The sequence below is a fragment of the Mobula birostris genome, chromosome 5 (genome assembly GCF_030028105.1).
Source record: "Mobula birostris isolate sMobBir1 chromosome 5, sMobBir1.hap1, whole genome shotgun sequence".
NCBI classification, from domain to species: Eukaryota; Metazoa; Chordata; class Chondrichthyes; order Myliobatiformes; family Myliobatidae; genus Mobula; species Mobula birostris.
The window spans coordinates 175,041,826-175,066,540 of NC_092374.1; the positions used below are offsets into that span (position 1 = coordinate 175,041,826).

At 45.5% G+C, this 24,715-nt stretch overlaps 1 protein-coding gene across 1 annotated transcript; it reads left to right on the forward strand.

Moving 5' to 3' along the window:
- The first annotated feature begins 2,273 nt into the window (after positions 1-2,273).
- On the forward strand, positions 2,274-23,773 carry LOC140198063 (class I histocompatibility antigen, F10 alpha chain-like). Its single transcript, XM_072258929.1, has 7 exons — positions 2,274-2,437; positions 8,642-8,902; positions 9,044-9,316; positions 9,492-9,755; positions 10,018-10,125; positions 21,129-21,176; positions 23,284-23,773. The coding sequence occupies exons 1-6, from the start codon at positions 2,389-2,391 to the stop codon at positions 21,173-21,175; spliced, it is 1,002 nt and encodes a 333-aa protein (XP_072115030.1). The 5' UTR covers positions 2,274-2,388; the 3' UTR covers position 21,176; positions 23,284-23,773.
- Positions 23,774-24,715: the final 942 nt, after the last annotated feature.

Sequence of the window (24,715 nt, forward strand, 5' to 3'; positions counted from 1 at the left end):
GAGCGTCTTTCACCGAGTTGATGATCTGCCAGCAGCACCGGATGTTGGTCTCCGTGTGCGTCCCCGGGAACAGCCCGTAGATCAGAGAGTCCTCTGTTACGCAGCTGCTGGGGATAAAACGTGACACCAGCCCGTCCATCCTCCTCCACACCCTCTCTGCGAACTGACAGTGTACGAAGAGGTGGGTCACAGACTCCTCCTCACTGCAGTCCTCCCGTGGGCAGTGGGGTGCGGAGACGACGTTCCGGGCGTACAGGAGGGCTCTGACTGGGAGGGCCCTCTCACCGCCAGCCAGGCGAGGTCTTGGTGCCTGTTGGTGAGATCTGGCGATGAGGCATTTTGCCAGATGAACTGGACAGTCTGCTCAGGGAACCACCCCACTGTGTCCATCACGTCCTTCTCCTGCAGTGCCTGCAGGACACTTCGTGCCGACCACTGCCTGATGGCCTTGTGGTCAAAGGCGTTCTCCTGGAAGAACTTTGCTACGTGGGACAGGTATGCCGGCAACGACCAGCTGACTGGGGCGTTGCGCGGGAGTGGGGCCAGACCCATCCTTCGCAGCCAGGGCGACAGGTAGAACCTGGGCACATAGTGGTACTTGGTGCCCACATACCTGGGCTCTACACACAACCTGATGCAGCCACATACGAAGCTGGCCATCAGGGTGAGGGCGACATTGGGGACGTTCTTGCCCCCGTTGTCCAGGGACTTGTGCATGGCGGTCCGTCTCACCCGCTCCATCTTGGATCCCCAGACGAATCTGAAGACAGCCCGGGTGATTTCCGAGCTGTAGGAGCGGGGGACGGGCCAGACCTGCGCCAAGTACAGCAGCCCTGAGAGCACCTCACACCTGATGACCAGGTTCTTGCCCGTTATCGACAGGGAGCGCCCTCCCCACAGTCCCAGTTTCTGTTTCACCTTGGCAGTCCGCTCCTGCCAGTTCTTGTTGCACGCCTCAGCCCCTCCGAACCAGATCCCCAACACCTTCACGTGGTCAGACCTGATGGTGAAGGGGACGCTGGATCGGTCGGGCCAGTTGCCAAAGAGCATGGCTTCGCTCTTCGTGCGGTTGACCCTGGCCCCCGACGCTAGCTCGAACTGTTCGCAGGTGCCAATCAACCTGCGAACTGACCTCGGATCAGAGCAGAAGACGGTGACGTCGTCCATGTACAGGGAGGATTTCACTTGGGTCCCTCCACTGCCTGGCAGCGTCACCCCTCTTATGCCCTCATCCCTCCTGATGGCTTCCACAAAGGGTTCTATGCAGCAGACTAACAAGACAGGGGAGAGGGGGCAGCCCTGCCTGACTCCAGACCTGATGGGGAAGCTGTCTGTTTCCCACCCATTGACCTGGACTGCACTACGGATGTCTGTGTAGAGCAGTCTGATCCAATTCCGGATTCCCTCCCCAAATCCCATTTTGGAGAGCACGTCCGCCATGTACGTGTGCGATATCCTGTCGAAGGCTTTCTCCTGGTCCAAGCTGACCAGGCAGGCGTCCACCCCCCTGTCCTGCACGTAGGCGTTGGTGTCCCTCAGCAGCGCGAGGCTGTCTGAGATCTTCCTGCCCGGTACAGCACAGGTTTGGTCTGGGTGGATCACCTGTCCCAGAGCAGACTTGACCCTGTTGGCGATAGCCTTGGACAGGATCTTGTAGTCCACATTCAGGAGAGAGATGGGTCTCCAATTCCTAATGTCCTCCCTTTCCCCCTTCTGCTTGTAGATTTTTCTCTTTTTGCATTTGCACAGTTTGTTGTCTTATGCAAATTGATTGTCCTTTTTGTTGGGTCTGGTTATTCATTGATTCTACTGTGCTTCTTTGTATTTGCTGTAAACGCCCACAAGAACATGAATCTCAGGGTTGTATATGCAGATATAAATTTACTTTGAATTTTGAACTTTGAAGGAATGAATAAGTCAGATGGAAGATTGACCGGAGCTGAGGCAGACAGAATTTAATCGAATTAAGTGTGAGATAATGCACTGTGGGATGCCAGATTCTGTGAGCTGATCGGGAGTAAATGGCCCAGATGGATCTCTCTCGTGGACTGGAGTATGCAAGTTTCTGTCAATGCAGTCTCCACTCACTCCGCCGTCCCCGGCAACAAATGATGCGAATTATAGCTCTGGCCCTGAATGAAAGGTTTCCAAGCGATTCGATTTGCTCCGCCTGGAGACCAATGACGCAAACAGGTATGAAGAGCAGGTACGAATCTCGATTGGGTCACGGTATCGCGCGGACCAATCGACACGCAGACCGGGGATGAGCCCGCCCGGCGCCGGGCAGGATAGGAAGATCTTTCGGCGGCCGTGAGCCGAGTTGGATCGCACCGTGCGCTGGCGGGGGACTGGGAAACTTGAGACGGTGCTGACAATGATAGAGTGACGATGCCGCGGCTACTACTGTTGGCCCTCCTTTGTGGAGGGGCCTCTGCAGGTGGGTGAGAAGTCAGCGGGGCACCCAGATCCCGGTCAGTGACAGGCTGGACACGGGGTCACATTCCCCCCGATAGGGTTTGAGCAGCTGGGGAGACGGTAACAGGCCCGGATCTGGGGTGAGGGTCCTATACCGCTCATCCTGAGCTCAGCGAGTTTCAGCTTGGGGGTGGGGGTGGGGGTGGGGGTGGGGTGGGAGTGGTTGGAATCCAGAAACTGCGCACGGGGTGAAGAGGGCGGGGAGAGGTGGAATAACCTCGGCACTTTCACTGACCTGGGCCGGAACAGTGTCACTGAACAAGTGGACAGTGGGACACCAGGGATCTGGTTAGCACTGGGGTTTGCGGGGTGGCATGGGAAGAGCCCATTCGGTCCCCTTTACAGTACTATGCACTTTTCTTGGGGACATATCTACAGCTGGGAAGCCTGAGACTCTTGCACAGTACTCTACCTGTTTAAGTGGAGTGGAGAACGAGTCTGTCAAACTGGCGAGAGCAGAGGCTGCTGGGAATGACGAGGGTGGAGCGCCGCGGGAGGGGTACGGGACAAGTGGCAGAGAAGGAGAGCCAGGGGCGGTGGGTGGTGCAAGTGCAGACACACTCCGCCCTGAGACACCAGGCAAGGCCATTTGATTCCAAACAATTGGTTTCTTGATCACTACAGAATATCTATCTGTTTCTTCCTGCTCCCTCCGCTCTCCCTGCCCCTTTCACACTCTCAGTCCACAGTAGAGACCCATATCAGAATCAGGTTGATCATCACTCACATATGTCATGAAATTTGTTTTTTTCTTGCGGCAACAGTACAGTGCTATGCATAAAATCACTATCTTCTTCTTCGTGTGCCTTGCGCGTTACACGCTCGGGGGATCATGGCTTTCCACACCGAACGATCCCACGCAGCGTCAATGATATCTCGCACACTTAGATCTGTTAGTTCTTTAACAGTGTCCATATATTTTCTTCTTTGCCTTCCTCTTTCGCGTTTCCCAGGCATACGGCCTTGTAATGTAAGGCATTCCATTTCTCCCTTTCTGATGACATGGCCCAGGAATTTAAGTTTCCTCTCAGTTAATGTTCTCATTAAAGATCTTTTAGTATGGGCACTTTGGAGTACTATCGCATTAGTTACCCTATCTCTATATGATCTTTTCAGCATTCTTCTAAGAAACCACATTTCTGTTGTTTCTAAGTTTCTTTTGAGTTCTGGTGTTATAGACCATGTTTCGGAAGCACACAGCAAGATTGACCAGATGTAGCATTTCAGTAGCCTAAGCCTTGTTGTCATAGAAATGTGTCTGTTGGTAAAAATGGGTTTCATTTTTTGGAAGTTGGGATTAGCAATGGCAATTCTTCTTTTCATTTCTACTTTACTACGGTGCAAAACTCTTAGGCACTCCAGCCATGTAAAGACTTTCGCACTGAACTGTGTTTGTGCTGGAGCACTGTGGCCTCCGGACACGTTAATGACTGAGACACGAGCGTGCAGGGGACACTTACACAGCTTGGATGGCCAGGGGACAGAGAGAGGGTTCTTACTGGATAGTGTAAAGCAGCTTAACTGGGGTACAGGAGGTAAGGAGGTGAAGCATCCTGGCAGAGAGGAGAGAGGTTAAATGGTGGAACTGAGGTTGTGCAGACCAAAGGGAGCTGGTGTAAGTAGACAAAGTCCCAGCAGGTCAGGGCCTGTTACGGGCAGTTGTTGATATACTCCTGAGATTCACACAGAAAGGCACAGAGTACAAGATCATGGTGAAAAATGGCCAGGACTCAACTGGAACTGTGTCCAGACCTTGGAATGACGGGAGACAGTATGTGGGGTGTGCGGTGCTCCCAGGGATTTCAGCTGCAGGGTCGGGTGGGGGATACTGGGATGGTTTTCCCAGCCAGTATTAGTTGGGTAGAGAGATATCAAAGTTTGGGAGGTCAGTGACTCTCCCAAGCAGACCAGAGCAGCTGGTAGCCCACAGAAATGGGGGAAGTGTCTAGGATGTTAGCAGATCATCGTTTCCAACCACCATGGAGTACCATGGCCCCTGCAGACTCAGACTCCCCCTGACAAGCTCCCGCCCCTGAAAAGACCCTACCTCCATAGAATCGAACCCCTGTCCACCTCCAACCTCTGCAGGGACCCGCCTGCTGTCCCTGCAGAATCCACTACCTGCACACCTCCCATCCTTGTGGAGATGCCAGATTCACAAAGACCACCTCCTGCCCCTACAGAGATCCTCCTGCTTACCTGCTGGGGAACTCCTGGCTGCCTGTTGTTAGCTAACAAAGTAAAGTGCTGAAATGAAGCCTTTGGCCCATCACAACTGTGCTGACCCATTTGTCCACATCATGCCTATATCCTTCTACACATTGCCTATCTAAGTGCCTCAAATGTAGTGTTTGCACCTACCTACACCACCTTCTCTGGCAGCAAGTCTCAGATGTCACCCACTCTCGCCCAATCCCATTCTTAAATTCATGTCTGCATCCTCTTGGTTTGAATAGGGTCAAACACAGGGAAATGGGTCTATCCATTGGGCATTTTTGTTGGCATGGACAAGTGGGGCCAACTTGCCTATTTCGGTAATGTGTTGCTCTATGACACAAGACACTTGCTTGATTCCAGTTTCCTTCACGTACCATATGCCAAGGGAACGTATTGAATGTCTTAGCCTAAAACATTGACTCTTTATTCCCTCCCATAGAAGCTCCATGACCTGCTGAGCTCCTCTAGTATTTTTGCGTGTGCGTCACTCTGGATTTCCAGCGTCTTCAGAATCACTTGTATTTATAAGTTCTTGCCATACGCCGCCTCTTTTCCATCTGATCAAAACGTCTGTCCTTCCTCATCCAAGGACGACTTGCTATCTTCGCCTTTCCTAAATGGCCCTGAACTAACTCCTTTTAAGATCCTCCCAATCGTCAGCTATTGTTTTACCTGCAAATATCTTCTCCCATCCTACCTTTGTCAGGTCTTTTCTTGCACCAGTGAAATTACTTTTCCATCTGTTCAGGATCTTAACTTGGGAACCCTTCCTATAATTACCTTGGAATTTGCAGAATTATGGTCATTGTTCCCAAAGCATTCTCCCACGAACACTTCCACCTCAGGCCTGATTTCATTTCCTGGGTACGCTAAATGTGCAGCATAGTCTCTGGCAGTGCTCTCCATGTATTGTATGAATAAACTATCTTGGATACACGTAACAAATTTCATTCCATCTAAGTTCTTTGCACTGAATTGATCTCACTCAATACTGGAGAATATAAAATCCCCACTACTATAACTCTAACACATTTCTGCAACTCGCTTACATATCCATCCTAATTCAAATTTATGGAAGAGAGGCCTCTCATGTAATCCTAGCAAACTGACCACCCCTCTCTTATTCCTAAATTCTACAGATATGGCTTCACTGGAAAATCTCTTCAGAATCTCCTCTGCAGTGACTTTCTCCTCAATAAGCAGTTCAACTGCCTCTCATCTTTGTCATTCCACTGTCACATCTGAAACTTCTTTACTTGGAAACTGTCCTTCCCACAACCACGTTTCCATGATTGCAATTACTGTCACACCACTACTGAGTTTCCCACTTCCAATCAACTTAGTTTCAGCCCTCTTGAGTAGTGTAAGCAGTACTCTCTGCAAGGATATTGGTCCTCCTCCAGTTTAGGTGTAACCTGACCTTCTGGTACAGGTCCCAACTGCCCTGGAAGGAATGCCTGTTATCCAGACAGCTAAGGCCCTCCCTCCTGCATTAATCCTTCATGGTTTTGAAGAGAAGGTACAGGGAATGGTTAATAGATGATACTAATATAGCTAGTGCTGATGACTGTGAAGATCAGGATTTACAGAGAGATCTTGATCAATTGAGGAAGTGGGCCAAGGAATGGCAAATAGAGTTGAATTTGTTTAAGTACAAGGAGTTGCACTTTGGAAAGTCAAATAGAGTAGGAAGTTCCATGGGGTGTGTTGTAGAACAGAGGGATCTAGGAATACAAGTACATGGTTCCCTGAAAGTGGTGTCACAGAGTGGTGAAGGTGGCTTTTGATATGCTGGGCTTCATCAGGCCTAGAAGTTGAGATGTTATATTGCAGCCTCACCAACATATTGAATGACTGCACCTGGAATATTGTGTTCAGTTTTAGTCACTATACAATTGGAAAGATGCTCTTAAACTGGAAAGAGTTCAGGGGAGATTCATGAGGATGTTGCTAGGTCTCGAGGGTCTGAGTAGGTTAGGACTTATTTTCGTTGGAGCACAGGCAAATGAGGGGTGATCTTGTAGAGGTATATGTAGTCTTAAGGGGCACAGACAGAGTGGATGTACAGTCTGTTTCCCACGATTGGAGAATCAAGAACCAGAGGATATAGAGAGAAGAGATTTATTAGGAACCTGAGGGTGATCAGTATATGAGGAATGAGCTGCCAGTAGAGGTGGCTGAGGCAAGTGAATTAATGACATTCAAACAGACTTGGACAGGTTTAGAGGGATAAATGGGACTGGCTTGGACGGGAATCTGGTCAGTATGGACCAGTTAAGCTGCAGTGCCTGCTTTTGTGCTCTGACTGACTGTGCAGGCATATACTCATCTGTCCTGTCCTGGTCTCCACCCTCACAAGCACGATGCTCCAGGAGTAATCCTGAGATTACAGCCATAGAGTTCCTGCTTTTTACCTTCTCCTATCTCCCTAAAGGTCCTCTGCAGGAATTCACCCCTCTTTCTACCTGTAGCTTTAGTATCAACATTTATAATTACCTCTAGCTTTGCTCTCTCCCCCTTCAAACCTTTCAGTACGCAGTCCGAGAAATCACAGGCCCTGGCACCAGGGAGGCAGTACACCATCCTCGAGTCTCACTCTCAGCCACAAAACACCTTTACTTAACAAAATCCTTGTCACTACTCTTCGCTGTAACTTTGTCCACCAATATCAGAGCCAACAATGATGCCACAATCTCGGCTGCTGTTACCACTTTCCTCTGAGGTATTTTCCCCAGCAGTGTCCGACATGGTTGAGAGGGCAGTGACCACAGGAGCTCCGAGTACTACTGGCCTGTCCTTATTGCCCTACCTAGTGGTCACCCACCTCCTCTTTCTGGACCTGTGATGTTATCGACTCACTAACCAAACCTCCTATCACATTCTCTGCAGCCAGAATGCTTCATAATGAGTTGAGGTCTGCCCCGAGCAGTAGCTGGACCCGCTTTCTGCAGGGATAGTCAGTGGGATATTACAAAGTCTCTGATCTCCAATGTCCTGCAGGAGGTGCACACCACTGCCTTAGCCTCCATATCCTTTATCCCTAGTCCTTCCATGTGGAGACAAAACACACAAAACCTCAAAGGTTCAACTTATTATCAAAGTACACACTCTGAAATTCTTCAATTCTCCGGGTAGCAACGAAACCAAGAGAGAAAAGAAAGGCAGTACGATCGTCAGCCCCCAAGTCCCACCTCCCCACAAAGAAACAGGCACTTCAACCCTCAAATCCCACCTCCCCACAAAGAAACAGGCACTTCAACCCTCAAATCCCACCTCCCCACAAAGAAACAGGCACTTCAACCCTCAAATCCCTCCTCCCACACAAAAATATGAGCAAAACAGATCAAGCACGTCGACCCCCAAATCCCTCCTCCCATGCAAAAAATGAACAAAGCGGATCAGGCACATCGACCCCGAAATCCTTCCTCCCGTACAAAAAAAAACAGCAAAATGGATCAGGCATGCCGACCCTCAAATCCCCCTCCCCCACAAAACGACGAGAAGATCAGAGATTAGTCCAAAGTCCAAATCCAAAGAGCACAGAGAAACCTGGACAATACTCTTCTGGGCCGGACACAGGAGCAAGCCTTTCCCTCTCAGGTACAGAGTAACCGATCAAAAGACAGGCAGCTGGCGCTCACCCTCTGGTCTCGCTTCTGTGCTTCAATCGCCCTCACAGACCTCAGAGAGACAGAGAGTGACTTAACCCATCCGGCCCTGCTGAACATGTCGTGTTCCATGGACCCCACAACTCAGGTCATCCAGGAAACTGCAGCTGTCTCCAGTTGGGACTCACATGGCTCCTTGGGCGAGGGGTCAGTCGTGATGGAGACCCTGATTTACTCGGGGGTTCAGAGTTGTACCACGGGTCCCCCCCCCCCAGTTTTTCGGACCCTGATCATGGGGTTCGGGGTCTCGAGGCCTCCCTGACTCTCTGCTCCAATTCCAGGCTCTCACTCTCTCCGTTATTTCTACACGGCGGTGACCCCGGTGCCAGAGGTCCCCGAGTTTGTGGTGGTCGGGTACGTGGACGAGGAGCAGATTGTTTACCACGACAGTGTGCTGGGGCAGACGGTGCCCCGGCGGGGGTGGATGGCGGAGAGCCAGGACCCCGACTACTGGGAGCGTGAGACGCAGAACCTGCGGGGCAACGAGCCGGGCTTCAAGGCTGACATCCAGACACTGCAGAAGCGAACCAACCAGACGGGCGGTGAGTGGGACACCAGGTGGGGGCAGAGTGGGTGTGGAGATGTGTCAGGTGGCGGATGAGCGAGGGAGGAACAGCACTTGTGGGAAAAGGGGACGGTTCCCACCCCACTCTCAGCCCACACTGATGGACGGTGTGTTCCAGGGATCCACACTATCCAGTTGATGTACGGTTGTGAGCTCCATGACGACGGGACCACCGCTGGGTTCATGCAGTACGGCTGGGACGGGTCAGACCTGATCAGCTTCGACAAGGACCGGATGGTGTGGGTGACCCCTGTGCCCTGGGGTGTCATCACCAAGGACAAGTGGGACCAGAACACGGCCAGGAACCAGCAGTTCAAGGGATACCTAGAGCAGACCTGCGTCGAGTGGCTGAAGAAGTACGTTCAAGATGGGGGGAGTCACCTGGAGCCCAGTAAGTGGTGGTGGCGTCCGGTGTGTGTCTGTGGGGTGGGGGTGGAATGGTGGGTTGGCGTGTGCTGGGAGTTTTCCGTGTGTGTTATGCATGTCTGGGGGGTAGGGTCAGTATGTGAGTGGAGGGATCAGTGTTTTTACGCGAGTACCCCCCGCACTGTCTCCTCTCACTGCAGATCCCCCCGAAGTCTCCTTTATCACCTCGCTGGATAACCGCCACCTCTCCTGTGTGGCCACTGGCTTCTACCCTCAGTCCATCGACGTGACTATTCTGCGGGACGGCCGGATCCTGGAGGAGACCCATTCCCACGAGATCCTCCCCAATCACGACAACACCTACCAGCTGACCAGGACGGTGCGGGTGGAGCCCACGGACACAGGAAAGTTCTCCTGTCGGGTGGAACACCGGGGTCTCCCCAAGCCCCTCATCCTGTTCCTGGGTAAGAGACACTCACCGGTGGGGCGGTACAGAGGCAGGGAGAGAGAGGGAGCACTGGTGACCACTGGCCTTGGTGTGGATAGAGGGAGGGGGGTCAGAGGTGCTAAGACAGGATGATGGGCCTTGAATAGGATGAAAAGACCGGGGAAGTCAGTCTCCCTCTGTTGGACAGAAGGGTGTAAGGTGGGGGAAAGTTGGTGTGGAAACAGACTGGGAATCTTGGTCCCTGTGCCTAACCGACTGTTTCTCTGAAACTTGGCCAGTTCTGAAGTCCAGCTATATACCTCTCATGGTCATTGCCGTGCTCGTGGTCCTGGTGATCCTGGTCGTCTTCGCTGACGTTGTGAGTTATCCCTTCTACAAGAAGAAAGGTAGGACTGGAGGGAGATGTACTGTTCCCCAGGGGAAGTGAGTTTGGGAAGGAGAATGTCGTCTCGGCACTCCAGCCTCTCTACTCAAAAGGATGCCCTGTCCTCAGACCCTCCCCCTCCTCGCCCATCCCATACCCTTACTATTGCTGACCACCTTCCCTTTCGCTGATATAATGACATCTGTGTTACCCCTACCACTCTGCTCTCCCTCTCCTTCCCCCTGACTGTCGGGTCGGTCAAACCGTTATCCATCTTCCCCCAGTCTTATAGAGAAGTACAGCACAGAAAACAGGCCCTTTGCCGAGCCATTTAAATTGCTTACTTCCATTGAGCTGCATCGAGACTATTGCCCTCCATACCCCTTCAATCCATGCCCTAACCTCTCATAAAAATTGAACTCAGGCTCACATGCACCACTTGTGATGGTAGCTTGTTCCACACTCTTAACGTCCCACTGAGCGAAGAAGTTGCCACTCGTATTCTGCTTAAACTTTTCACCCTTAACCTATGACCTCTAGCTGCCATCCCAACCAACCTCAGTGGAAAAAGCCAGATTGCATTTACCCTCTCTATACCACTCATAATGTTGTATAACAAAAGCTTTCTTTATGACCCTATCTACATGTGATGCCACTTTCAATGAATTATGGACCGGTATTCCCAGATCCCTTTACCGTTCACTGTGTAAAACCTACCCTGGTTCGTCCTGCTGAAGCACAACACCTCTCACTTGTCTGAATAAACTTCCATGGGCCATTTATCAGCACATATTTTCAGCTGGTCCCTATCCCGCAGCAAGCCATGTTAGTCTTTCTCGCTGTCCAGTCCACCACCAATCTTAGTGTCATCTGCAAATTTGCAGATCCAGTTAACCACATTATCATCCAGATCGTTGATATAGATGACAAACAACAGTGAACCCAGCACCAATCCCTGCAGCACTCCACTATGCACAAGCCTCCAGTCAGAGAGGCAACCATCTACTACCACTCTCTGGCTTCTTCCACAAAGCCAATGTCCAATCCAATTTACATCAAAGTTGCTGGTGAATGCAGCAGGCCAGGCAGCATCTCCAGGAAGAGGTACAGTCGATGTTTCAGGCTGAGACCCTTCGTCAGGACTAACTGAAAGAAGAGCTAGTAAGAGATTTGAAACTGGGAGGAGGAGGGGGAGGGGGAGATCCAAAATGATAGGAGAAGACAGGAGGGGGAGGGATGGAGCCAAGAGCTGGACAGGTGATTGGCAAAGGGGATATGAGAGGATCATGGGACAGGAGGTCCGGGGAGAAAGAAAGTGGGAGGGGGGAAAAATCCAGAGGATGGCAAGGGGTATAGTCAGAGGGACAGAGGGAGAAAAAAGGAGAGAGAGAGGGAAAGAATGTGTGCATATAAATAAATAACGGATGGGGTACGAGGGGGAGGTGGGGCATTAGCGGAAGTTAGAGATGTCAATGTTCATGCCATCAGGTTGGAGGCTACCCAGACGGAATATAAGGTGTTGTTCCTCCAACCTGAGTGTGGCTTCATCTTTACAGTAGAGGAGGCCGTGGATAGACATGTCAGAATGGGAATGGGATGTGGAATTAAAATGTGTGGCCACTGGGAGATCCTGCTTTCTCTGGCGGACGGAGTGTAGTGTTCAGCAAAACGACCTCCCAGTCTGCGTCGGGTCTCGCCAATATATAGAAGGGCCACATCAGGAGCACCGGACGCAGTATATCTCCCCCTCCCCCTCCCACTTTCAAATCTCTTCCTTCAGTTAGTCCTGACGAAGGGCCTCAGCCTGAAATGTCGACTGTACCTCTTCCTAGAGATGCTGCCTGGCCTACTGCATTCACCAGCAACTTTGATGTGTGTTGCTTGAATTTCCAGCATCTGTAGAATTCCTCGTGTTTGCATGTCTAATCCAATTTACCACCTCGTTATGAATACTGAGCGACTGACTTTCCTGACCAGCCTTACCTCGTCACGTGCTGTGTTAAGGTCCACGTAGGCAACCTCTATTGCCTTTACTTCATCAACCTTCCTGGTAGCCTCCTCAAAAAACTCTGGGATCGGTCAGACATGACCTACCATGCACAAAGCCATGCTAACTAACCTTAATCAGTTTACGTCTATCAAAATACTCATATATCCAGTCTGTTAGAATACCTTCCAATAACTTTCCCACGACTGATGTCAGGCTCATCAGTCTATAATTTTAGAGCCTTTCTTAAACAGTGGAAAAACACTGGCTATCCTGCAATCCTCTGATACCTCACCTGTCACTAAGGATGTTTTTTTCTCTTTTTTCAATATTTTATTGATATTATATAAATTGCATGAATGCAAATACAAAATTCATAAGGATACAAGTAAATAATACAAATTACATTACATTTAAATCACAGTAATATGATCACAGTATCCCATATTCCAAACCAATCATGTAGAAAAAAACATTGAATTATGAAATGAAAGAAAATAAAATAATTGTATTTTATTTAAAAGAAAATCTACCCCCACTACCAAAATGAGCTGGTAGGTAAAAAAAAGAAAAAAGAAGAATACCTTACCATATGATATTATAATAATAATGGCTCAGATCCATACTTTATTAACAGTTAGGTCACCCTCCTGGCCATAAATTAGATGGCTTCAATTTTGTAGCACTATCCTCAACAATACCAAACAGGGCAGTCAAAGGATTGGGCCTAAAGCTGACATTGAAAAGAGCAGAAAAAGTTTGAAATACATCTTTCCAGAATTTCTCAAGGCTCGGACATGTCCAAAAGATATGAATTAGTGTGGCCACTCCATTAGTACATCTATCACAGTAAGGAGAAATATCTGCATAGAAACAGGAGAGCTTGTCTTTAGACAAATGAACTCTATGTACCACGTTGAATTGTAATAAAGAATGATGAGCACATAATGATGAAGAATTAATCAATTTTAAAATAATCTTCCAGCTCTGTTCAATATGAAAATCTGTAAATCCTTTTCCTAGTCTCCTTTAATTTTATCCAAAGACGCCTTTTTCAGTCCCAACAGTAGACCATAAATGTAAGATATTGAACTGTTAAAGGGTTTCAGATTAAAAATTGTACCTATTATATTCTTATCTGGACTTGTAGGAAATGTATGTAACTGAGATCTTAAAAAAATCTCTAATCTGTAAGTAGTGAAAAAAGTGGGTATTGGAAAGGTTGAATGTCACTGAAAGTTGCACAAGAGAAGAGAGATTCCCCCCATCAAACAAATCCTGAAATCATTTAATACCCAATCTATCCCATTCTTTAAAAGGTAAGTCAATTAAAGATGGTTTTAAGAAAACAATTAGAAAATTTGGGACTTGAGAGGGAGAATCTCAATAAACCAAAATGTTTTCTAAACTGTAACCACCACATTTTCAGTTTGTTTATTTAAAGATAAAGGAAGCGAGGATCCAAGTAAAGAAATAATGGAAAATTTTATAACAGAGTTGACTTCCAAAGAAACCCATATAGGGCAAAACTCATGGTTAATGTAAAATATCCAGAACGTAATATTTCATATATTAACTGCCCAATAATGTAACCTAAAACTGGGTAAGGCAAATCCTCCGTTCTGTTTGTTTTTTTGAAGGAGAGCTTTATTTTTTTGAGGTTTTTTATTCTTCCATATATAGGAAGAAAGAATTGAATCCAAAGAGTCAAAAAAAGATTTAGGAATTAAAACAGGCACAGCTTGTAAAAGGTATATAAATTTAGGTAAGATATCCATTTTAATAGAATTGATTCAGCCAATCAGTGATAAAGAGAGAGGCGACCAATTAGAAAGTGCTTTTTAACATAATTCAATAAACTTAAAAATTTTTCCTTAAATAAATCTTTATAATTCTTAGTAATTGTTACTCCTAAATATGTAAATTGTTTTCTTAAAATTTAAAAGGAAGGTTAATATCAGTTGGTATTCAATTGTTTAAAGGACCCAGTTCATTCTTCTGTAAATTTAATTTATATCCTGAGAACGGACTAAAATTAGTCAATAAACGGAACACAAATGGTAAGGAGGTTGTAACATTAGATATAAAAAGCAATAAGTCATCAGCATAGAGTGACACAATAGTACCTCTCCTTAAAATACCAGTGATCTCTTTAGACTCTCGAAAAGCAATTGCAAAGGATTCTAATACCAAATCAAAAAGTAGAGGGCTCAAAGGGCAACCTTGTCTAGTTCCACATTGGAGTTTAAAGGGTTTAGAATTCTGAAAATTAGTAAGAACCCGAGTGGAGGGAGATAGATAAAGTAATTTAATCCAAAGAATAAAATTAGGTCCAAAATTAAATTTTTCCAAGGATGTAAATAGATAGTTCCATTCAACTCTGTCATAAGCCTTCTCCGCATCCAAAGATATCACACATTCCGATATTTCCTTAGATGGAGAGTACATAACATTTAACAAATGCCGTATATTAAAATGGGAATATCAATTTTTAATAAATCCTATCTGATCATCTGATACTATAGAAGATACAATATTTTCAAGTCTGCGAGCCAAAATTTTAGATAAAATTTTAGTATCAAAATTGAGTAAAGAGATAGGTCTATACAAAGAACATTCAGTAGGATTCTTATTCTTTTTGAGAATGAGCAAAATGGAAGTTTCGTAAAAAGACTGCGGTAATCTTCCTACCTTAAAGGAATCTGTAAGGGTAGAACATAAGTGTGGTATAAGCAAGGAGGAAAAAGCTTTATAAAGCTCTCCAGAGAATCTATCGGTCTTGGGGATTTCCCAGACTGCAACTTTCAAATAGCCTAGGCTATTTCCTCCTGGGAAGTTGGTTGATCCAATTGCCTATGATCATCTATCGAAAGAGTAGGAATATTTAATTGGTCTAAAAAATTATTCATTGCAATATTATCATTAACAGAGTCAGAACTATACAATTCAAAATAAAATTCCCTAAAAGTGTTATTAATTTCAAGGTGGTCAGTTGTCATGTCCCCATTAATTTTACGTATTTCTTTAATTTACCGCTTGGCTATAAATGGCTTCAATTGATTAGCAAGTAACTTACCAGTTTTATCTCCGTGAATAGAAAATTGACTTCTATCTTTTAAAAGTTGGCTTTCAATTGGATACCTTAAAAGAATATCATATTTAGTTTTAGTTTCAATATGTCTCTTATGTGTTTCAGGATCGGGTACCGAAGTATATTTATGGTCCAGTTGTTTTAACTGATTGGCTAGTTCATTTCTCATTTTGTTAGCTTTTTTAATGATGTTTGCAATATAAGAAATAATTTGACCCCGGATGTATGCTTTAAAAGTATCTCATGTAATAAGACTAGACTTCCTTTCCAACGTATTTTCTTCAAAAAAAAAGAGTAATTTAATTCTCCATAAATTTTAAAAAGGCCTCATCAGATAACAGAGTTAAATTAAATTGCCAAAATCTACTCATAGGGATAGGACCAGGAAGATTTAAAGATAGAAGTACAGGAGAGTGGTCAGAAATAGCAATCTCTTTATATTCGATCGATTGAACAAATGGAATCATTTGACTATCAATAAAAAAAATGATCAATCCTGGTATAAGAATGATGAACATGAGAGAAAAAAGAATACACCCTGTCCGTCGGATGGAGAAAACGCCAGGCATCAACTGTACCACATTTAGTTAGAAAGGATTGGATAAACAAAGCAGATTTATTAAATGTGGCTGGTTTAATAGATGAGCGATCTAATACTGGATCTGACCAGCAGCTGAAATCTCTTCCCATCACAAGGGAGTAAGTACACAAATCTGGCAAAAATGAAAATAGACGTTCAAAAAATCCTGGATTGTCTACGTTGGGGGCATATACATTAGCAAAAACAATCAATTTACTGTTGAAACTCCCTGATACAATAACAAATCGACCATTAGGGTCTGAAACAACTTTATGCTGAACAAAGGAAACTGTATTATCTACAAAAATCGAAACTCCACGTGATCTTGCATTAAACGAAGAATGGAATTGCATACTCTTCCACCGAGTAAAAAAACGTAAGCTATCACAGCTGCGTATGTGCGTTTCTTCTAAGAAAATAATGGGTGCTTTTAATTTTTTAATATAAGCAAACACTTTGTTCCGTTTAATGGGGTGATTCAGCCCTTTCACATTCAAACTAAATAAGGTAATATTTCGCACCATTTTAAATACCAATCAACATGTAATTAAAAGATCTGGCCATAAGTTATGAAAACTAGAAAACAAACCGTAAGGTAAGGCATTCAAACAAGTAATCATATAATCAACCCAACACAGCTCCCAGAGAGAAATAGGCCCTACCCCTTCCCCCAGCCGAAGTGAGAAAGCTGACCAATAGGCAGTCAGCGAGCTAAGAACCAAGTTCCCTCCCCAAAAAATCCTGTTGACAAAAACTCCGGTCCTGCAAGGTCATTATGTCCCTACCAAGACACAACATAAAAAGAAAAAATAACTCAGTATTCGAAAATATAAAAGGATCAGTTTAAACAAATTCAAAGAGAGCTGTATTAAAATAAAGCCTCAAAAAGGGATAAAATAAAGAAGTATCAAAAGAAAGTACAACAAAAGACAATATATGAACAGCCAAAACGTAAGCTTAATGAAACCTTATTTCAAATTCATATTAACAGAAGAAAAAATTGATCAAATAAGAAATATAACAGTTTTAGACTTCATCCTTCAGAAACGCTTTTTCTTCTTCAACTGACCTTATTCTTTTTTGCAATCCGTTCTTCAAAACAATACTCAGGCGGGCAGGAATCTGAAGGGATAGTTTAATATCCTTTATTATAAAATTCCGACATAACTTCTTTATACTTATGCGATCAGCCATAATTTCAGGCGAGCAGTCTTCCACAAATCTAACCTTGTAACTTTGGAAATCGATCATTCCTTGTCGACGGGTATGGTGAATTAAAAGACCCTTAATACAAAATTCATGAAAGCTTAGAATTACCGATCTGGGTCTTGCCGCCGCCGACAATGGCTTCGAAGTCGGTGAGTGATAAGCTCGATCGAGCTTCGGCTCAGAACTGAATAAAGCAGGGAATAGCTGTTTCAGAAAGTTTGCAAAAAACTTCGTAGGGTCAGCGCCTTCAATTAATTCTTCAAGACCCAGAATTCACAAGTTATTTCTCCTGTTTCCATTTTCTAGACTGATGATCCTTTTCATCATTTTGTCATTGGATAGATAACATTTTTCAGAGTTTAATTGTATCGTCAACATCCTCTTCAAGTGTCACCAGCTTCGCAGTATTTTCCTGAATTCGGTTCTCATGCTCAGATAAAGTTTGTTTAATTTTAACCAATTTGCCGTTAAGTCGTTGAAACTCCTCAGAAAATTCCAATTTTTGCCGTTTAAGGAAGTCACTGATTGAATCCAAAGTGACTGGGGATTCATCTTCTGTTTCCCTTTCTTTTGCAGAAGCTTTTGTTCTATTCCCAGCCATAGCAAAGCAGTATTAAAGTATTATAATAAAGTTTCAAAAAAAAAGACTGGTCGGAGACAATTAAGTAAACAGGGTAGGAACAGATGGTACTCCATCAGCTGCCAACAGGGCTCTGTGAGGATGTTTTAAATCTCTGTGCTAGCATCCCGGCAAATTCTGCAGTTGCCTCCTACAGGGACTGAGGGAACACATTGTCAAGCCCAGGGGATTTATCCACCCTAATTTGCCTCAAAACAGCAAACATCTCCTCCTCTGTAATCTGTATAGGGTCCATGAAGTTGATGCCATATTGTCTTCTAGAGACTCTGCGTTTATCTCCTGAGTAAATGCAGATGCAAAAAAATTATTTAAGATCTCCCTCATCTGCTTTGGCACCACATATGGATTACCATTGTGATCTTACAGAATTTTGTCTCTTGCAATCCTTTTACTCTTAACATATCTTTATACTTTATGTTTTATAGTCGCTAAACAATTGATACTAGAACATACAATCATCATAGCGATATTTGATTCTGCACTTCCCACTCCCTGGATTACAAATCTATAGTAAATATTAAAAATTTAAATTATAAATCATAAATAGAAAAATGGAAAGTAAGGTAGTGCAAAAAAACCGAGATGCAGGTCTGGATATTTGGAGGGTATGTCCCAGATCCGGGTCAGGATCCGTTCAGCAGTCTTATCACAGTTGGAAAGAAGCTGTTCCCAAATCTGGCTGTACGAGTCTTCAAGCTCCTGAGCCTTCTCCCGGAGGGAAGAGGGATGTAGGATCTGTAGAATCCCTTGGGATTCTCCTTCACCTTGTCTGCTAAGGCAACCTCACACATTCTTTTAGCCCTCCTGATTTCTTTCTTAAGTGCTCTCTTCCATTTCCTGTATTCCAAAGGCACCTCTTTTGTTCCCACCTGCCTATATCTGCTCTGCACCTCCTTTTTCTTTCTTAACCAGAGCCTCAATATCTCTTGAAAACCAAGGGTCCCTGCACTGGTTATCTTTACCTTTTATTCTGACGGGCACATACAAGCTTTGTATTCTCAAAATTTCACTTTTGAAGTACATCTTTGCAGAAAACAGCCTGTTCCAATCCACATTTGCCAGATCCTTTCTGATACCATCAAAATTGGCCTTACCCCAATTTAGAATCTCAACCTGTGGGCCAGACCTATCTTTTTGCATACTTACTTTGAAACTAATGGCACTGTGATCACTAGATGCAAAGTATTCCCCTACACGAACTTTTGTCACCTGCCCTGTCTCATTCCCCAATAGCAGATCAAGTATCACACAGTTGATTATTGGGACTTCTATGTACTGATTAAGGAAGCTTTCCCAAACACGTTTGACAAACTCTATCCTATCTAGTCCTCTTAAACTATGGGATTCCCAGTCAATATGTGGAAAGTTAAAATAACCTACTGTAACAATCTTGTGTTTCTTGCAACAGTCTGCAGTCTCTCTACAAATTTGTTCCATCGGACTGTTGGGTGGTCTGTAATATAGCCTCATTTATGCGATCATACTTTTCTTATTTCTCAGTACCACCCATAATTCCTCACTAGTCGAGTTCTCTGGTCTGTCCTGACTGAGCACTATCATGACATTTCCCCGAACAATAACACGACCCCTTCTCCTTTAAACCCTCCCACTGTCATGCCCAAAATCAACAGAACACCAGAAAACTGAGCTGCCAGTCCAGCCTCTCCTGTAACCAAGTCTCATTAATGGCTACAATATTATAATTGTGTCGCCCCATGCCCTGAGTTCATCCGCCTTTCCCATGATACTCCTTGTGTTGGAATATACAAGTTTACAACTCAGGACATTAGTTGCACCATGCTCAGCCTTTTGATTCCTGACTTTGTCTGAGATCTTAGCGGCATCTGATTCCCATCCCCCTGCAATTCTAGTTTAAAACCCTCTCATCCCCTATCCCTGTGCAACACCAGCAAACCTTCCCACTAGGATATTAGCCCCCTTCCAGTTCAGGTGCAAACTGGCTCTTTTGTGCAGGTCCCACCTTCCCTAGAACCTGTCTCTCTCTTCCCCAGTACTGACTCTCTAACCAAGAGTCATATGGTACAGTATGAAGCCCTTGTCCCCTGCTGTCCAGACTGATCCCATTTTGTATCTCTCTGTACATTGGTAATTAAGTGCCTCTCTAGATCCAACTTCAATGATATGAGGGTTTCCACCATCCCCTCACACAGTGTGTTCCAGCCTCCTTCTGGGGAAAACCTTTCCTCAGGTTGTTTCAGGTTCACTTGCTCCTCGTTTATAGACCTCTGCCCTAGGGAAATGGTTTCTCCTCCCTGCCTCATCTGTGCTTCTCATCCTTGTGTATATTCCCACCTGGTGGACCTGATGGGGACAGTATCCGAGTAAATGGTCACTCCGGACTTCCCCCCTTCCCACCCGGTCACCCGCCAGCTTTGTTCGGTCTTTTACGGAGAGATGTCTCATGGTGTTGCAGTGGGCTGGGAAAGTTAATGCTTTCCCAACTTGTATCTGGACTATGGTTTGAATGGGGTTCAGAGCCCACTGGGTGTATCCGGTATTGAGCACATAAGGTTATATGCTCGGGACAAGGGAGCCTTCTCACTGACTGTCTCTGTAGTTTACAGAGGGGGAGAGCGGCAACAATCCCATCAGAAGTAAGTTCACTATAAAACACGTCTGGATGGTCGTGTTGCAGTAGTTACACTCAGTGGCACTTTATTAAGTACACCTGGAATCCATTTCAAGGTTCAACGTGTTGTACGTTCAGAGATGCTCCTCTCCACACCATTGGTTTTCCACACGTGTGGCTACTTGAGTTACCTTCATTCTTCTATCAGCTTGAACCTGTCTGCTCACTCTCCCCGACCCCTCTCGTTAACAAGGTGTTTTCTCCAACAGACATGCCGCTCGCTCGATGTTGATTTTCACCATTCTCTGTAAATTCTAGAACTGTTTTGAGTGAAAATCCCAAGAGGTCGGCAGTTTCTGAAATACTCAAGCCACTGCATCTGGCACCAACGATCATTCCACGGTCAAAGTCACTTTGATCACAATTCTTCCCCATCCTGTTAGTATTTTGTGTGCAAGAAGGGGGGATTTGGGGTTTGCAGGATTTTATTTCTTTTTTGTGTGCAGTGGTGGGGGGGATGGTTTGATGCCTTTCTTTCAATGACTTCCATGGTTTTCTTTGTTTCATGGCTATCTGGAGAAGACGAATCTTAGAACTGTATACTGCAAAATGCTTTGATAATAAATGAACCTTTGGGCTGAACGACGACTGAACCTCTTTCATGCTTGCCTTTATGTTTGAGTTGCTGCCACAAAGTCGGCTGATTATATTAACAAGCAGGTTGACCTAATAAAGAGGCCGCTGAGTGTATGTTTAACATATCTTATTAAGGGATCTGGGGCTGTCTGTGTGCATGTCTTTGTATCTGTGCTTGTTTATCTCTATAGACTTTAACCTGTGTCTGTACAGTGTGTGCATATGTCTTTGTTTCTCCATGTCTGCACTACATTGGTAGTAAATGTTTTCCTGCCTGTCCTTCCATTCACAGCTTCTGACAAAGAAGAATCCTCTCCCAACTCCTCCGACGTGGCCTGAGGTAGGAACTGTGTTGGGCACTGGTCAATACTCGTTTTCCCAGCTCTTGTCACTGGAGCTGGTCATTACAGCACAGTCTGGGCACTGGAACTAGTACTCTGAGATGGGCAGTAACCAGTCCCACAGCATCTCACCCTTGGAATTTATAAATGGCACAATTCAAATGCCATCTATAAATTTGCTGATGACACAACTACTGTTTGCATAATTTCAGATGGTGACAAGAAGGCGTACAGGAGCGAGGTTGAGTGGTGTGACAGCAACAACCTCGCACTCAATGTCACTAAAACCAAGGAATTGATTGTTGACTTCAGGAAGGGTCATCAAGGGGGCTGAAGTGGAAAGTTCCAGCCCGCTTCAAAAAGGGCAACAATTATACCAGTGCCCAAGAACAGCAGTGTGAGCTGCCTCAGCGGCTACCACCCAGTAGTGCTCACATCTGCGGTGATAGTATGCTTTCAGCGGCTTGTCATGGCTACAATCAACACCCCTCTCAGAAAGGACCTGGACCCACTGTAATTTGCGCATCACCATAATGGGTCTGCTGCAGACATGATCTCAATGGCTCTCCACGCAGCCTTGGATCAGCTGGACAATGCAAGTACCTATGACAGGATGCTGTTTGTTGACTATAGCTCAGCATTTAACACCATCGTTCCTACAGTCCTGTTCGCAAAGCTACAGATCCTGGGCCTCTGTACCTTCTTCTGCAACTGGATCCTCGACGTTCTAAACAGAAGACCACAATCTGAGCGGTTAGGAAAAAACATCTCCAAATCACTGGCAAGTAACACTGGTGCTCCACAGGGACGTGTGCTTAGCCCACTGTTCTACTCTCTCCACACCCATGACTGTGTGGCTATAAATTTGCTGATGATACAACCATTGTCAGCAGAATTTCAGATGGTGACGAAAGGGTGTACAGGAGGGAGACATACCAGTTAGTTGAGTAGTGTGACAGCAACAACCTTGTAGTCAACTAATTTAACTATTTAATAGACATATATATACTTAATGTAACTCAGTTGCACCCAATGTCAGCAAGATCAACCAGCTGCTTGTGGGCTTCAGGAAGGGCAAGACTGGGGAACACAAACCAATCCTCATAGAGGGATCAGAAGTGGAGAGAGTGAGCAATTTCAAGTTCCTGGGTGTCAAGATATCTGAGGACTTAACCTGAACGCAACATATTGATGCAGCTATAAAGGAGGCAAGACAGCGGCTATATTTCATTAGGAGTTTGAGGAATGTTGATATGACACCAAAGACACTGGCAAATTTCAGCAGATGTACTGTGGAAAGCATTCCAACCGGCTGCATCACCACCTGGTATGGTGGGGGGTGGGGGGGGATACTGCACAGGATCAGAATAAGATGCAGAAAGTAAACTCAATCAGCTCCATCATGGACACTAACCTCCCCAGCATCCAGGTAATCTTCAGGAAGTGATGCTTCAAAAAGGTGGCATCCAGCAGTAAGGACTGGCATCACCCAGGACATGCCCTCTTCTCATTGCTACCATCAGAGGCGGGTACAGGACCTGTAGGCACACACTCAATGATTCAGGAACAGCTTCTTCCCCTCTGTCATCAGATTTCTGAATGGACATCGAACCCATGAACACCAGCTCAATATTTTTATTTTCTCTTTTTGCACTATTTGTTTAACTTTTTAAATATATATTTATATTTGTCGTTCTTATTATGCATTACATCGTACTGCTGCCGCATTAACAACAAATTTCATAACGTATGCCAGTGATTCTGAACGGGCCCTGGCTTCGCTCGATTCCAGGGAATCGTGTTCCTGGTTCTCCTGCAGTTTGTGACCAGGGTTCCACACCACTGCCGTCTTGCGGGGCTTGCGGGGTGTTGTGATGGGGAGTTATGGGGTGAGGTTGTTAGATGGGATGGTGGGGGAGCGGGAGGATATCTGGGTTACGTTACAGTGGATGTTGGGAATTGGGAATGCCCAGACATTATCCTCACTGTTGCGTGGGTGGTTTCAGTGGGTTTCACTGTCAGTATTGGGGGAAGCTTGACTACTGAAGTTTCTCTGGGTTTGTCTCACTATATCAATCTCTCTCCCACTCCCCTCCTCCTCTGCAGGAAATCTGATCGACGGTGGGATGTTGATGAAGAAAACTTGGGTGGCAGAGTGTAATCCTGGGCTGGGCCTTTTTCTATGCCAAGGTTCCCAACCTTTCTCATGCCATGGACCAATATCACAGACCCCAGGCTGGGAACCCTTATTCTACAGGGAAATCTATCACTTGGGTGTTTACCTTTATGGTTGGGTTTAGTGACAAGTCACCGCTGTCACTATATAATGCTGCTTTTCAAAAGTTAAATCACTTTGGAAAAGTGATTTGGTTTAGATAAAGTGAATGGGGTTTAGAGGGGAATTTCTATTTTTATAAAAATATACTTTATTCAGAATAAAAATATTTACAAGCATAAACTTTGCAACACCTTTTTACTTACTAGTAGACAATCCTCAATTATATTTTTTTAAAGCCAATAGCAACATTGTCACTCATGTGGTCCTCTGGGGTGGTACGCTAGTTTTTTTAAACAGAATAAACTTTATTCTTAATAAATTATTTACAAGGATAAACAGTTGAATGCGTTTTCATTCTTTACGTCCATAGACAATGCTTTCTGTTCTGTTCCAATGCATTCATTGCTCCCTGGGGTGGTACACTGCTACAGTAATAATGGAGGGGCTTCCTCCTCCAACCCAGCCCTTCCCTCTCCAGCACAAGAAGAATCTTACACTGTGGTCCTTCCCCACCCAGCCCTTACAGTGGCTGCACCAAGCATCAGTGTGTCCCTCAGCAAGTACGTACTCCTGCAGCCTGGACTAGGTCAGATAGCAGCGTTCTTCCATGGAAATCTCGACGTGCTGGCAGATCAACAAGGTTCAGGCTGACCAAAGAGCGTCTTTCACTGAGTTAATGATCTGCGAACAACATAGATGTCCCGTGTGTGTGTGTCCGTCCGTCCTTGGGAACAGCCTGTACGTCAGAGAGTCCTCTGCGACACTTGGGTTGAACTACTGTGACACAGGCCCTCGCATCTTTCTTCACACCCTCTTTGCAAACCTCACCACCATCGTCCCTCGGGCAGCGCGCAGTAGGAACGACGAACCGGACAAGCAGGAGGGAACAGTCTGGGAGGACCCCTCTCACTGCATGCCAGGCAAGTTCACGCTATCTGCCGGTGGGATCTGGCAGTGAGCCAGATGGTCCAGACTGTCTGCTCGGGAAACCACCCCGCCGTGTCCATGGAGCCCTGTCCCGGCAGCGTTTTCAGGAAGCTCTGTGCTGACCCATGCTGATGGCCTTGTAGTCAAAGGTGACGGGCTGGAGTAATTCAGTATCAGAGTCACCAGCATTTGTCGTGAAATTTGTTAACTTTGCGGCAGCAGTACAATGCAATACATGATAATATCGGGGAAAAAAAACAAAATCCCAGTAAATTTATATTTTATATATAAAAATAGTTAAATTAAGTAAGTAATGCAAAAACAGAAATTTAA